Genomic DNA, 14,510 nt, shown 5'->3' with positions numbered 1-14,510 from the left:
GGGACTTGATACTATAATTTGGATCTGCTTACCCTCTCTATTTTCTGCTGTGTGCTTTTGCTACCGTGGCTTGTGGAGACTGTACTGTATGCTCTTCCCTTCCTGTGTATTGCCTGTTTGAAAACTCTGGTCTGGCCGTTACTTTTTACGTGTTCTATTTACTTTTTGTGATTTGCTTTAATTTCTGTAGCCTCTTTGTGCAGATGGGCCCACCTCATTGCTGACTACATTCAACTACATCATAGTAACATTGCTATGACATTAATGAGAGCCTTATGTAACAGATTAAGGATAGTTATCACAATTTTTGTGACAGTCAGGTTATAACATAGGCTCTGCTTTAAGGGGTTAAACAGTTTCTGAGTATGTCATTGTATGAACTGTTCTGTGCCAATTACATAAAATAATAATTCAAAAAATCCCCGCTTTGCATCCCATAGTCCTCCTGCCAGTGTGCTTTGTGGAGTAGATGGACGAATGACGTACATGGATGGTCTCAAGAGAGATGGATTATAAAAACACAAACACCTTCCCTGACCCCCTAGGCTCTAGATTATCCCTATGTCAGAGATTAGATATGACAGGTGTCACCCTGACACACCTGCTTGAAACGGCACTTTCACTTTCATTCACTAGATGCCAACAGTAGTGGAGTTCTAAATACAGACACTCATTGTTTGGTCCGGCTAGACAAAGAATTTGGATCGGCTTACCCTTTCCGTTTTCTGCTGCGTGTTTGTCGTCTCCGTTGTATTTTTGCTACAGTGATGTTGTCAAGGGAGCTGTTATTCTCCCTGTGTAATGTGTTCCATTCTGTGTTTAAACTCTGGCCTTTACCAGTCACGCAATCTATTTACTCTTTGTTTAGCATTAATTTCTGTGAACAGCTTCTGCAGTTGATTTATGACAACAAATGATAAATAAAGTATGGGTTGAGTACAATATATTGTATGTACTTCTACAAAATAAACGGGCAGTGTTGCAACACATGATGTACTTGTGCAACATATTTCCCTGTGCAGCAATTCGTGTACAGTCCTTGAATAAAACGTACCAGCATTATGGGGAAGCTATGTGGAAAAATTTTGAAAGGGATGACTTCATCCATAAGTCAGTCATGAATGATGTAATGCAAAATGAGCACACTCCCCACTCCTTTCCAATCAACCAGCAGTTTTATAATGCAATTTTACAATTTAATTTCAATTTGAGCGTTAGCATGAAGTAGTTTATGTAAGGAGGAGATGACCTCTACTTTATGAGTTATTATTGTAGTGTAATAACTTCTCGGCCATTAACATAATTATCTCCCTTAGTTATATAATGCAGTGAACATCAACATTCATCGTCTGGACTGGGATGAGGTCTCTGATTACTAATGATAAATTATCAAGTTTGAAACATCTTGAAGCAAAGCAAAACTGTATCTGTGTGTGTGTGTGTGTGTGTGTGTGTGTGTGTGTGTGTGTGTGTGTGTGTGTGTGTGTGTGTGTGTGTGTGTGTGTGTGTGTGTGTGTGTGTGTGTGTGTGTGTGTGTGTGTGTGTGTGTGTGCATGTGTGTGTCTGTGTGTGCACCTGCATGTATGTGTGTGTGCTCGCGTGCATGTGTGTGTGTGTGTGTGTGTGTGTGTGTGTGTGTGTGCGCAGACAGAAAGCAATTGTACAATTACTATACATTTCTATCCACGACAACAAAGGGCAAGGTGAGGTGAGAGGGGTCTGTTTTTATATTGAATATACTATTTTGAATATTTGCCTAAACATTCCATAAATTGCTTAGTAACAGTATTCACATATCAACACATTATGTTATGTATTATATTAACACATTGACACATATATGTACTGATATATGTAATGATATCAAGGGAGAACATTTTTTTGGCGTTTGCTTGCTTAGGTTCTTTAAATTTAGTAACCACTGGGCTTGCATGCCCACCCAAGGGGACCCCGGTTCGAGTCAGGCCGGGGTCATTTCCCGATCCTCCCCTGTCTTCGACTGTCCTGTCAAATAAAGGCATAAAAGCCCCTAAAAATATATTTTTTTAAATAAAAAAATTAGGAACCACTGCTAAACTGTATGAGAGACAGATCTAGAGAAGAAGAAGAAGAAGAAGAAGAAGAAGAAGAAGAAGAAGAAGAAGAAGAAGAAGAAGAAGAAGAAGAAGAAGAAGAAGAAGAAGAAGAAGAAGAAGAAGAAGAAGAAGGAGAAGCGCTTTAATTGAGCCACATGGGAGCTTAGTCTAAATATAGAGACGCACCAAGCGAACGAACCAACAAAGAGAATACAATCCCTCCTCGGTTGATTCAGATGGAGGACGACCACAGGCAGGAAGTTCTCATAACCTCACTGACACGTTTGCGGAATATTAGCTCAGGGTTAGTGCGGAACGGAGCACAGTGTGGTTGGTAGCGTTCCCACTAACCGTTCGTTCAGGGGAAATGAAATAGGGTCAAAAGCACAAAAGGTCAAGCACTGGAGGAGAAGAGAAAGGGATTTCAGTTGGGACTGTCACTTTTCACTTGTCAGTTCGGGATTTTCCACACAAAACTCTTCATCTCCCACTTTTATTGCCATCGGACAGCCTTCAGTTAGCCTTTTTGTCCCTGAAGGGGCATTTGTTTTTTTACGATAAGTCACAAGCTCAACACATAGAAGAGTGCCGATGCACATGCGCCTTCATCTTTCCCTTCTTTGTCTTCTAATACTTCAAAAGACACTGATAAAGATAAGAGAGGGTAGATTAACGGAAAACAAAGTGAATTTTAGTGAAGGCAAGCCATATCCATTTTTTCTCCTTGGTGCTTGACATTTCAAAAACTTAATTAGCCGCTCATTGGGCCAGATGCTGCACCTGATCTTCAGTCAGGGCCGTGTTGACCTCCAGAGGAAAAAAAAAATATCCCCCACCTGTCTGGCAATAAGGGCCAGAGTTAATACAATCAGAATTGACATTGAAGAGTGAGTCCTCCTCTACCGACTGTACCCTCCCTTGGTGACTTGGCATAATCCTAGGAAGCACAAATGTTAACACGGTCCTAGGACCCAGTGGTGTGACTAGGTAGTAGGTAATTTTTAGCTTGCAGCGGACCCATACTGTTTTCACGTAAATCTGAACGATGTACTTATCACCTGTTCTTAAAGGTTCAATGGTACTGTAGTATACCTCATCCTTTCATACAGTAGATGCCTGTTGATCATGTCTTCTGAAACAACCGTATCTCACTCATTTCGTGAATTATTCACGAAAAAAATAGAGTAATTTTCGTGGTGCATTCACGTTATTGCCCACCTTTCGTAAAGTCTTCACGAAAATAATAGATTAATTTTCACGCTGCCTATTCACTTGAATTGCCCGACTGTTGCCTAGCGACCCACTAGTTTGATGCCCTTTCGGTAGCCTACCGTCACATGGTAATCAAACATTTCAAACAAGCAATTTAGGGTTAGGTTTAGGGTCAAGGTTAGGGTTAAGGTTAGGGTTAAGGTTAGGGTTAGGGTTAGGTAGGGTTAAGGTTAGGTTTAGGTTTAGGTTTAGGTTTAGGGGACATAAGGCATAAGTTAGTGAGTCCCGAGTGTATCAGCAGTGTTCTGTCAGCACCCCCTCCCCGTCCCTGCAGACGTTTGGATAACCATAGCAGCAGTGGGGCAATTCAAGTGAATAGGCAGCGTGAAAATTAATCTATTATTTTCGTGAAGACTTTACGAAAGGCGGGTAATAACGTGAATGCACCACGAAAATTACTCTATTTTTTCGTGAACACTTTACGAAAGGCGTGAGATCGGGCTCTCTGAAAACTGTCAGACCAAGCAAAGTACACAAACTTTGATTATTTGACACTCCAACTAGGTATGGCCTCTTGGGGTCATTTGGGCTAGTTTTTGTACGTTTACATTTCATGTTTATTGATCTCCATTGCCTACACCACGTCACGTGTAAAGCACATCACGCATCAACATTCATGACTCTCTTATGAAGACCGAAGCTATGCCGTCAAAACATGCCCGGTAAAAGATAAAACTTTTACATGTCGGAAGTAAAATAGAAACCTAAGTTTTATTATAACAGTTAGACATAATGAATGTCATCCATCATGTGATTCTAAATTCTGCTGGGACCACAAAGCAAAAACCCATTAGTGTCAACAGACGCTGAGCTGTTCCTTGCAGTAGTTTAAAAGTTGTCAGCCTTTCAAGTATGTGTAGTAGTGTGGTGGCTGCACCAGGCAACATGTTGGCCTGGTGTGTGTGTGTGTGTGTGTGTGTGTGTGTGTGTGTGTGTGTGTGTGTGTGTGTGTGTGTGTGTGTGTGTGTGTGTGTGTGTGTGTGTGTGTGTGTGTCACTCACGTTGGTGTCTCTACGGGACTTTGCGTAGGTGCTGATGCAGGCGGCGATGTCTTTGGCCACACAGCGCTCGTGTACTGTGTACTTGCATACTGCAGGAGGGCATAGGAGCACACAAGAGCAGAAACTCACATCAATACTATAAACAACAGAAAAAGCATCATCACGGTACTCATGTATTGTGTACTTGCATACTGCAGGAGAAACACTAAAAAAACATTAACTCATGTCAACACAGTGCTGCAGACAACAGAAAAGGCATCATCACAGCACTTGTGGACTGTGGACATACTGCAGGGGGGCACAGGAGCACACAGAACAGAAGCATGTCAATATTGTGAACAACAGCAAAAGCATCATCAAAGTGCTTGTGTACTGTGTGCTTGCAAACTAGAAGAGGGAGAAACACAAAAAGCAGAAAACATCACAGTATCTGCTGGAGATTCCACAAAAGAAATAACTGCAAGATAAGTGTGAATACGCCATCAGTCTTTGCCAAAAAAGTGAACTCTCGTTAACAAACAAAATGTTCATGTCAAAGAGCAATACAGAAAGCACCTCCAAAAGCCATGGCAAAAGGCCTGCCATTTTTGCAGCTTTACTACGGCATGAGCAAGAAAAAGGTTGCCAAATTAAAATTATACTAATACAGCAGGGCTCTAAATTAACACCCGCCAGCCCGCAAAAGGCGGGTGAAATTTAATTTTGGCAAGTAGAAATTTATACAGTATGAATGGCTTTGAGACAAAGAACCCATTTGTGTAGAATACCAACACTACACTGTGTGGTCAAATGATAATTACCTGTGTAATTAAAAAGTGTATGTTTTTGTATTTATCATTGTTGTTATTGTTAGTGGAAGTAGCAGTAGCAGCAGCAGCAACTACAGAAGTATAGCAGTACTCATAGTAAAAGAAGTAGCAGAAGAAGAAGTAGTAGTAATAGTAGTGGAGTAGTAGTGGAAATCGTCATCATAGTAGTAGTCGTATTAGTAGTAGTAGTAGTGGTTGTAGTAGTAGTAATAGCATTAGAAGCAACCACTCGGCCCTGCCGTGGCCATCCGGGTTGCCAACACCTCCCCGTCTCTCTCCCCATTCATTTCCTGTCCACCTCTCAAACTGTCCTGTCAAATAAAGTCGTAAAAGACCATAAAAAATATTTTTTTTTAAAAAAAAGAAGCAACCACTCACAGGAGCAACAGAGGCCTTGCTTGCGGACCCCCAGGAGCATTGTCTGGCAAAAGTTACAGTAGGCCGGCTTATTGAAGTGCTTCAGTCTCCATACGTGCTGCCCATCCTCCTGGTCATTCTATGGAGAGAAAGAGAAAGAGAGAGAGAGAGAGAGAGAGAGAGAGAGAGAGAGATAGAGATAGAGAAAGAAAGAGACAGAAACAGAGAGACAGCGACAGGGAGAGAAAAAGAAAGAAAAGGAGAAAGAAAATGAGAAAGTGAAAAAGCATTCATCACTTTTTCATTGCCATGTTTTCATGGTTATGCTCCGGGCTGTGTTGCCAAATGCCATATTAATCTGTGATATGAATACCATATGCTGCCACTCTAAATAAATACTGCCGCTATATCCGTAAGGAATTCTGGGGCTGGTGGGAATCTGGGCACCGATTGCAAAGTGAAAACACACACACTCACACACTCTCTCACACACACACACACACACAAAATGCTACAAACCATGACAGAATACAGATACAGTGTACATACATTGACACACAGCGTCCCGCGCACACATGCGAACATACACATACACAGGCAAAAGACACACAGACACAGACACACACCCCACACGCAGGCAAAAGACTACGCACACACACACAGACACAGACCCCACATGTAGGCAAAAAGCTACGCACTCAGACGAACAGACACACACACACAAACAAACAAAACACAATATTTGTCTCTTCCTGTCTCTTATACGTAGCTCTTACCGTCTCCATGCCCAGTAGCACCAGGAGGGGTATGGTGGTCATCCCTCCTCTTATCCACTCCTCCAGGGTCACCGTCCCGTCTCTGTCAAAATCTATCTCCTCCATCATATCCTTCAGGATCTAGACATGCACACACACACACAGACACACACACACACACACACACGCACGCATACACACACAATTGCCCGTACACACACGCGTATACACACACACACACACAAACGCGCGCATGCACACACGCACACAGTGACAGATATGAATAAAGGCAGATGCTATTAATATGGTAACACTTTATTTTAGGGATACATCTATTAGCACTAATACATAAAATGTTCCTGTATAAGTAACTTGTAAGGCATGTACAAAGCAAAATCAAACATTTGTTAGGCATGTATTCGCAAATGTCTTGTTCATGCACAATAAGGGATTTATTACCAATTTAGCCTTAGTAAGGACCTAGTAGGCCTTAGCGTTTGCTTAGTACATACCTTACAAGTTACTTATGCAGGCATTAACATTGTATGTATTAGTGCTAATAGATGTATCCCGAAAATAAAGTGCTACCATTAATATTAACAAACTCAAAGAAACATAGTGAAGCAATGCTTGGGAATCAACTACAATTATCCATATCCATCTGTGTGACGTGTGAGTAATATGGCATGATTATTACAGTTAGGCTATTCCAAGAACATGGTTAAGTGATACCTGGCTAAGTTAGCCTAGAGAAAGTGGTGAAATCTGCTAATGGATAGCCTGCAGGCATAATTTGCTGTACTTGAGAAAATGACTGTTTTTTTACTATTACCTCTGTTTTTATTACCACTACCAATATAAAATATTTAGAATTTTGTGCCGTTCATAGATTTAGACAGTTGTGAGACATGACAGGAGATGTTTGGGCGAGAGAGAGAGACAGGGTAGGGTTGGGAAATGGCATGAGCCAGTTTTAAACCTCAGTCCCCATGGGCAATGAGCCCATCCATCAGGCAAAGTATAGTCTTCTTTAATCATTTTTGCCACCAATTACCATGGTGGGACTGACTTTTGGAGGGCCCTACAACGGGCGAATTTGGTGCGGCCCTAGGCAATTGCCAAGTCTGCTTATTGGTAACACTGGGCCTGCTATACATGGCACAGCATATTAGCACTGCCGCTGTAGCCCCTCAGATGTACCTTAAACCTTATTGAACCACGTTCTTGGAATACCGCCTGGCCTCCAGCTCCTTCTCCACACATATGCTTTGTAATGTACTGTATAGTGTGTAAAACAAGTGCATGTTAGATATGTTTGATTTGATTGTTTGTTTGCTCACTGAGAAAGATCTCATTTAATAAACATTAAAAAAAAAAAATCATGAGCATGCATGCATTCTGTAGTGGTCCTTACTGGCCGCAGCTCTGTGGAGTCCCACTCCAGATACTCTGCTACGTGGACCATTTGATTGATGATGCGGTCCACTTCCTGTTGACAGGAGGAGGCGAGGAGCATAGGTAGCTGTCAACTCCTCAGTTCAGCAGCAAATTAATCAGCCTTTTTTCATATTTATTATGTTATTTGGTATATGGCCACATTCTTTTACTTTGATTACTTAGCAATAGGCTGTGTAGCCAACTTTCTGAGAATAGAAGGGTAGGCCAGAAGCAACTGAATCATCCTTTGTTGATCATTCATAGGCTATCACCTAAGCCTATGCCTACAGGTTTTGTTTTTGGTGCTTTTTGTTTTTTGGCTTAAGATAACACTAAAAAGTTATACAATGGATGGATATGTGCTACTGATGAAGTCACTTGACCACATAACTAAGTTTGGCTATGAGGTGACATGACCAACCTAAACTGGTAGTGGTCAGGCGGGCCTGGTGTCACCGTCTGTGGAGATGACTACCAACAGGTTTTCTAAACAGAGGTGCTTAACATTACCCTACTGCATTTACATCTCCAAGCCGCTATAAACACAACCACTCCGCTAATCTAATGACAGAGACCGCAGTCCTTGCGGGCGCAACTTGCTCCACGTTGTAGCGCACACTTACCGAGCTGTCAAGTGAACCGTTTCCATCCGTGTCGTAGAGCCGGAACATAACTAGAGGAGGAAAGCGAGAAAGGAAAGACCCCATGATGACCAGTCAGCAACTGTAAACACCTAGCATCCTCGAACAAAATAGCATCCATAGAGAGCAGAACTTTATCGGCGCCTTGCGACCGTCGGGCTGACAGGCAGGTGAATCTCGACTGTTGAAGCGCAACACAAGCGCGAGCAGAACCAGAGATTAGTCAGCGAGTGTGTCTCGCGCGGTGTTGGCTTGGCAGATTTAGCCCGCGGGCTCTAAAAAGAAGTCAGTTGGAAATAGAGCTTAAGTCCATGTCAGAGTAGGCCTACGGTTGTTAAACGGGGTCATTATTGAGGTAAGTCAAGCAGATACACACAACACAACTCTTCCTGAGCAGTGAGCGCAACTGAACTGAGTCTTGGATGGTGAGAGGCAGGTAAGCTGAGGTCAGGGAAAGAGCTGGCAGCAATTGGTCCTTAAAAAGATGAGTAGGGCTAGAGAATGAGCATCACTACTAGACCTTTCGGTCTGAGCATGAAAGGGCAGTCCAGTGCGCTGGCTGACATAATAGGCTGGGTTAAAAAGAAAACAATGCTTTTAGCGTTCTGTTTTTACCTAGCCAATTGCGTAACTAATTTCAAATAGGCTAATTAAATATACATGTTTAAGCCCACAACCTACTTTGTAGGCTATGTTTTTTTCCCAGCAAAACACCACCACTTTCCAATCCCGTGTTAATATGGCCGTCAAAATGCACACAAAACAGCGGTGTAGACTAGTGTAGTGTTGTGCTAGAGGCCTACCGTTAGGCCTACTGATGTTATTGTTGTTTTTCTTTCTTTCTTTCTTTCTTTCTTTCTTTCTTTCTTTCTTTCTTTCTTTCTTTCTTTCAAACTTTTCACACTTCAATAATTGGCTACAACGCTTTCCTCTTCAATTGGGCAACCGTCAGTGAAAAAAGTGTTACTAGGCTATAACCAAGGATTTTACTATCCAGCCTATTTGTTCCAAAATTTGACACATGTTCAAGCAAATTGCTAATACACTAACATCACCTTTTCATCTTACCAGCTGACCACATGGTCACCTGTACAGGTCCTGACTCTTGCTGGCTGCTACCCTACTTACACTCCAGTTTGTCTTCGGGCGTGCCCCTCTCCAGGAGCGACAGGTAGCATACGATGTCCTTGAGGAAGACCACCTGAGGGGAGGGCAGGGGGGAGCCGCCCCTCTGGGACGAGGGGCTCCTCTTCAGGGAGGCACAGTTCTCACTCGGCATCCGCTCTGGGTGGAAGACAGGGAATTACACGAAATTACTTTAGGCTTAGGCTTACGAGTGATTCTACGATTCGACTGCGCTTTTAAGTCCATGGATTTTATTTGCCAATTCCACTAACTATTAACTGCATCCTATGATGTTTTGGACATTAGCACACATTTATCTTTCATATAATACAGAAAGTGTAGACATGGCATTATTTCCCTCAGCAAGAATGAATATTTAATACTGGTTTTGGGCATTTTCATGCCGTCCTGTTTTCCAAATGTCAGATTCAGTCTTCATATTAGCATGTAAAGAAACTTGTTTTGCCCAAGACGATTGCAAATGTTGATTCACAGTAATCATCACAATATGACAAAACTGTCAGAAAGACCACTGTCCTGTCCATTACACATGAAATTTGCCATTTTGTGTGTGTCCATGAAAACTGTGTTAACCGTGTCACGGTCTGAAACCCCCTCCATAAATCAGTAATGGTTTGGTCTTAGGCCATACGAATAACATCACGTGATGTCATAACCTCTTTGGCAGGATAGGCCTATGGGAAGACTTTTTGGTAAGTTTTGAACTCCATCCTTCCATAATTTAATCCATTCTTTTTCATGTTCTCATAGCGGGAAAATTGCCTGTCAACTGTGTTATCAACATATTCATAAGAGTCTGAATTAGAAATCACATGTAGAAAAACACAGATAAAGCATACAAATACATGAAAGGATTAAGGTGTTGTGGTGGAACTTCTGAGGTCCTCAGTTAGCACAACACCATAAAAATGGCTGAAATGTCAAGCTGTGTTACCGTCAATGGTGTTACAATTAGCTATGACAATTGAGGAGGAGTATGTTTTTGCCAATTTATCTCCATATTGACAGACAAACAAACTAAATAATTTGTGTTCTAGGGAGATGGGGTATGTCTGCTCTGTTTTTTCTCCTAAAAAAGTGCCGACTTGTTCCCCTGCACTGTTGAGTTAACACAGTTGAGTCACACGGTTGACTGTTTTGAAAGTGTTTTTGTGCTATTGATCCCTTATGTGTTGGAAAAATCCTATGAACAGACACTAGGGATTATCTCTGGAGAGGGAAGTCTTGTGTAAGGAGGGTGACTAAATTCAAATCAGACATTACAGGGATTTATAATGAAAAATGTATCAGTCTGTATCACAGTGAATCATAAAATCCTACTTATGAAGCTCAACAATCACATTTTCTATATCAGTTGCACAGATTAATGACAACATTATTGCTGAGGGACACAAGCACTTTCAAACGTATGTTGTTTCAACTCTGTAGTATTTTTATATGTTTGAAATTGCATAGTATTTGTTAGGGCTGCACAATTAATCGAAAATAATCGAAAATCGTGATAAATTAGTGAAATCGAAGTCGAAATTTTAATCGTGATTTAATCGTGACAATAGTGACCTACTTTTGAGACCGTCCTTGAAGCCAGAACATACTGACAGGCTGGTGTTTCTGGCCAGAAATCTGTCCACCTAAGTTTCATGCTATTGCCTTTACATAATTATTACAATTTATTTTATTTTGCTCATCCTGTTTATAGTTCATTCTTGGTTATATTTCATCTTGTTATAATTTTCAAAATAATCTGTAAAAAATCAATAATCGTGATTAATAATCGTGATTACAATTTTGACGAAAATAATCGTGATAATGATTTTTTCCATTATCGTGTAGCCCTAGTATTTGTGCATAACACTGTTGACAAAATAATCAAGCAAATGTTCGCTTTCATTAGAGTATTTATCAAATGATTTAAGATTAAGCTTGGCAATTTGTTTGTTTGGAAACTTAAATATATACACTATGTAAACATCTAGGTCATTTAGTTGAAAAAAAATACTGATAATTGACATTTTGCTTTTGCCAAAAGGGCAGGCGAATCGTAGAATCACTCATACACTAATTTTAGCATACACCTTTATCCCAAAGAAACATATAGTAGGCCTACAAAAGAAGACGTGCACCATGAGGCTTAAAGTTGATTTTTTTCTGTTGTTCTCGTAAAGACTTCACGAATAGCCCGAGATACGGTTGCACACACACACACACCCAAACAGGTGTACTGTATCATGCACTCACCAGGAGAGAGCCGAGGGGACGGCGTGCTCTTGGTAGGGGCTAAAGCATTACAGCTGCTGGCCCCCGCCGCTGCTTTGGACTGGCAGGGGGAGCGGCTGTGGCTGTGGCCCTTGGGCGTGTGGCCCCCGGTCCCTGAGCGCTGCGACGAGGAGCGGGAGGAGCAGGGCGAAGTGGTGGCCCCCGTGGTGGAGCCCGGCGTCTGGGCAGCACTGCAGGAGTGCTCCGGGGTGTTGTGCCTTCCCATGGCAGACAAGATGCTTTTCCCATTCATCCCTGGGGCACACACAGAGACAGGAAGGATACACAGTGAATTTTGTAGAATTCACTCTACACTTAGAGAGTACTCTGTAATCGTATACACTAGAATATGCTAATAAGTGTTGAATGAACACTGCAGGATTTACTGTGTGGGGTGGGGGGAAGGGAGCATGTTGGTAGGCCTATGTCAGTGTGTAAGTGCTACTGGTACATGTTTAAGAACTTATATGTGTGTTTGTGTGCTTGTCTGCAGGAGAGGAACAGGAATAACAGCAAAGGTAAGGAAAAGATACACGTGACATGAGGGGTACATACTATACTGCATTGAGTGAGAGGAAGGAGGTTCAATGTAGAGATGCAGAATTACAGAAGACAGTGAAAGCGTGCATAGCTTTGTTAGTTGTTGACCGCAAAAGACGGAGGGAGAGAGAGAGAGAAAGAGAGGGAGAGATGACTGACATGTTACCTTTGCAAACTAATGATGGACAGGGCTCAGATTTCAAAAAATCAGTAGACCACAACAACATTACACACAAATAAGGACATGCTGGTTTTTTTGAGTGACAGTGAGATGATGAGACTCAACAGTTAACTGAGGAAACACAAACCCACACGGAAGAACAACACATTTTGCACCCCCCCCCACCACCACCACCACCACACAAAAAAAAACACGCACACACACCACACACACATAGAAATACAAATATATTTACACACAGACACCTCACACCTTTACATACTGTATATGCACAAATAAAAATAACAAGGGCACAACAAATGAACACTGAGGGGTCAGTAAACTCATGGTTCAGACAGAATGTTATATTGGGGGTTGGGGGGGGGGGTGGTTGCCAGATGGAGGGAGACGGAGAGGCGGGAGGATAGTACGGTACTGTGGGTGGCCACACCAAGGTGGTACCTGTTATAGGAGCACAGGCCACTTCGGTCTGTATAGAGATGCCTGCGTCAATGGACATGGGCTCTGCAGACACAGAGGTGTAAAGAAGAGGGGAGGACATAACAGGAGTGAGATGTGCTCTCTGGGAGGCACCGAGAGAGCTATGGCCTGGGAGGAGGAGAGGAGAGTGTGTGTGTGTGTGTGTTTTGGCACGAGTGAGTGATGTGCCCTCGTAGGCTCCTACAAGGGTCCTATGTCTATGAGTCTGGAAAATAAAATCACTACTCGCCGTAAAATAAAAATGATCAACGCTGATATTTGGACTCTGTTTATGCTTCGTAATGCACTTCAGGCCACCTTCATTTATCAGACCCCCCCTGTCAGGAAATTCAGAGCGATGCTGAGAGCTAAAGACTTTCATTATGATCAACTGTCCCATTTCCCATCTGCTCCAGTGAAATATGGCAAGGCTACTTGAAACCTGTGTGGGAGTTCTATTTTTTCCTGGAATGAGTGAATAATGCAGAATGCGCTCCAGGACAAAAAAAAAAACTTTATAAATGAACTTGGGATTTTTAAAAAAGATGACAAATTAACAGAGCTATGCTTCTTAACTAATTAGATTGTAGCCTCTTGAGGAACGATTTAAAACATGTAGCCTACATACGCCTGCTGACAGTTACAGAAGAAAGAAAATGAAGAAAAAAATTCCTTTTGCCAAAATTAATTTTTAGACAGTGATTAAAATAGCATTAATAGACTGGCAGTGTTTAATTACCCTAATATCATTAATATCATTTATACTAAAAAAAAAAAAACCTCTGGCATTTAAGGACCAGTGAGTTGGCTATGTTAGTACCCAATACGTTCTACACATGTGCCAAAAAATCCTGCTGGTCTGTAACAACACATCAACAGCAGAATGAAACAACTCATGTTTGAGCCTGTTCATCAGATTAAAAAAATACATTAAAAAATTACTGCTTGGCACTGTTAAAGCCTGCTAAGTAGTGCTGGCCCTCAGTATGTAAACTCTGTTTGACATTTGCCATTTTTGGTGTTTTACAACGCATGTGCTCACTGAATGTGCACATGTTGTTAGTCTGTATTGCCAATGCAAGCAATGTAAATAAACATTAAATGCTAAACTAAGAACTGCGTCATTCCAGAATGCTTCATTCAACTGTATGTGTCAACTGTATGTGCATGTGCAGAACAGATAGGGTAGACATCAGGGATTGGACATGAAGTGCACTTCAGTGCTGCATCTCAGCGCTTTAACAAATGGCGGTTTGAGATGCAAAACCCTGTAGTGCAATAACAATATACAGAAATTGTCTGTATTTCTAAAAACGTAGAAAACTCAACAGGGAGTCCACCTTTTGTTGATTTGTTTCAAATTGTTGTACTTGATTATACAATTTAAAAGGCTCTTAATTATTTTTGACGGGTAATGTACAGTGAATGAATTTATACACAGATTTTTGAAATGGCACTGAGAGGATTTTGCATCTGTATTATTCAAGTACACCACTAGGTGGCACAGCAGACCATAGACCTGTGGCCTCTAACAGAGGATGTCTACATCAGAGACACATGAAAATGACACGGCTAAGCATT

At 41.7% G+C, this 14,510-nt stretch overlaps 1 protein-coding gene across 2 annotated transcripts in view; it reads right to left on the bottom strand.

Moving 5' to 3' along the window:
* Positions 1–14,510, bottom strand: part of LOC134461321 (diacylglycerol kinase beta) — a 167,480-nt gene that overhangs the window by 103,353 nt on the left and 49,617 nt on the right. For both annotated transcript variants that reach the window (XM_063214152.1, XM_063214153.1), the window contains exons 5-11: positions 11,732–12,004; positions 9,476–9,631; positions 8,330–8,379; positions 7,684–7,758; positions 6,291–6,410; positions 5,536–5,653; positions 4,349–4,437 (exon numbers count right to left, since the gene is read on the bottom strand). In XM_063214152.1, coding sequence (XP_063070222.1) covers positions 4,349–4,437; positions 5,536–5,653; positions 6,291–6,410; positions 7,684–7,758; positions 8,330–8,379; positions 9,476–9,631; positions 11,732–12,004 — 881 coding nt within the window. The remainder of the gene's footprint in view (positions 1–4,348; positions 4,438–5,535; positions 5,654–6,290; positions 6,411–7,683; positions 7,759–8,329; positions 8,380–9,475; positions 9,632–11,731; positions 12,005–14,510) is intronic.

This window comes from Engraulis encrasicolus, chromosome 13 (genome assembly GCF_034702125.1).
Source record: "Engraulis encrasicolus isolate BLACKSEA-1 chromosome 13, IST_EnEncr_1.0, whole genome shotgun sequence".
Classification (NCBI taxonomy): Eukaryota; Metazoa; Chordata; class Actinopteri; order Clupeiformes; family Engraulidae; genus Engraulis; species Engraulis encrasicolus.
The sequence above is the reverse complement of the archived record's forward strand: the minus strand, read 5'-3'. Positions and strand labels throughout refer to the sequence as shown.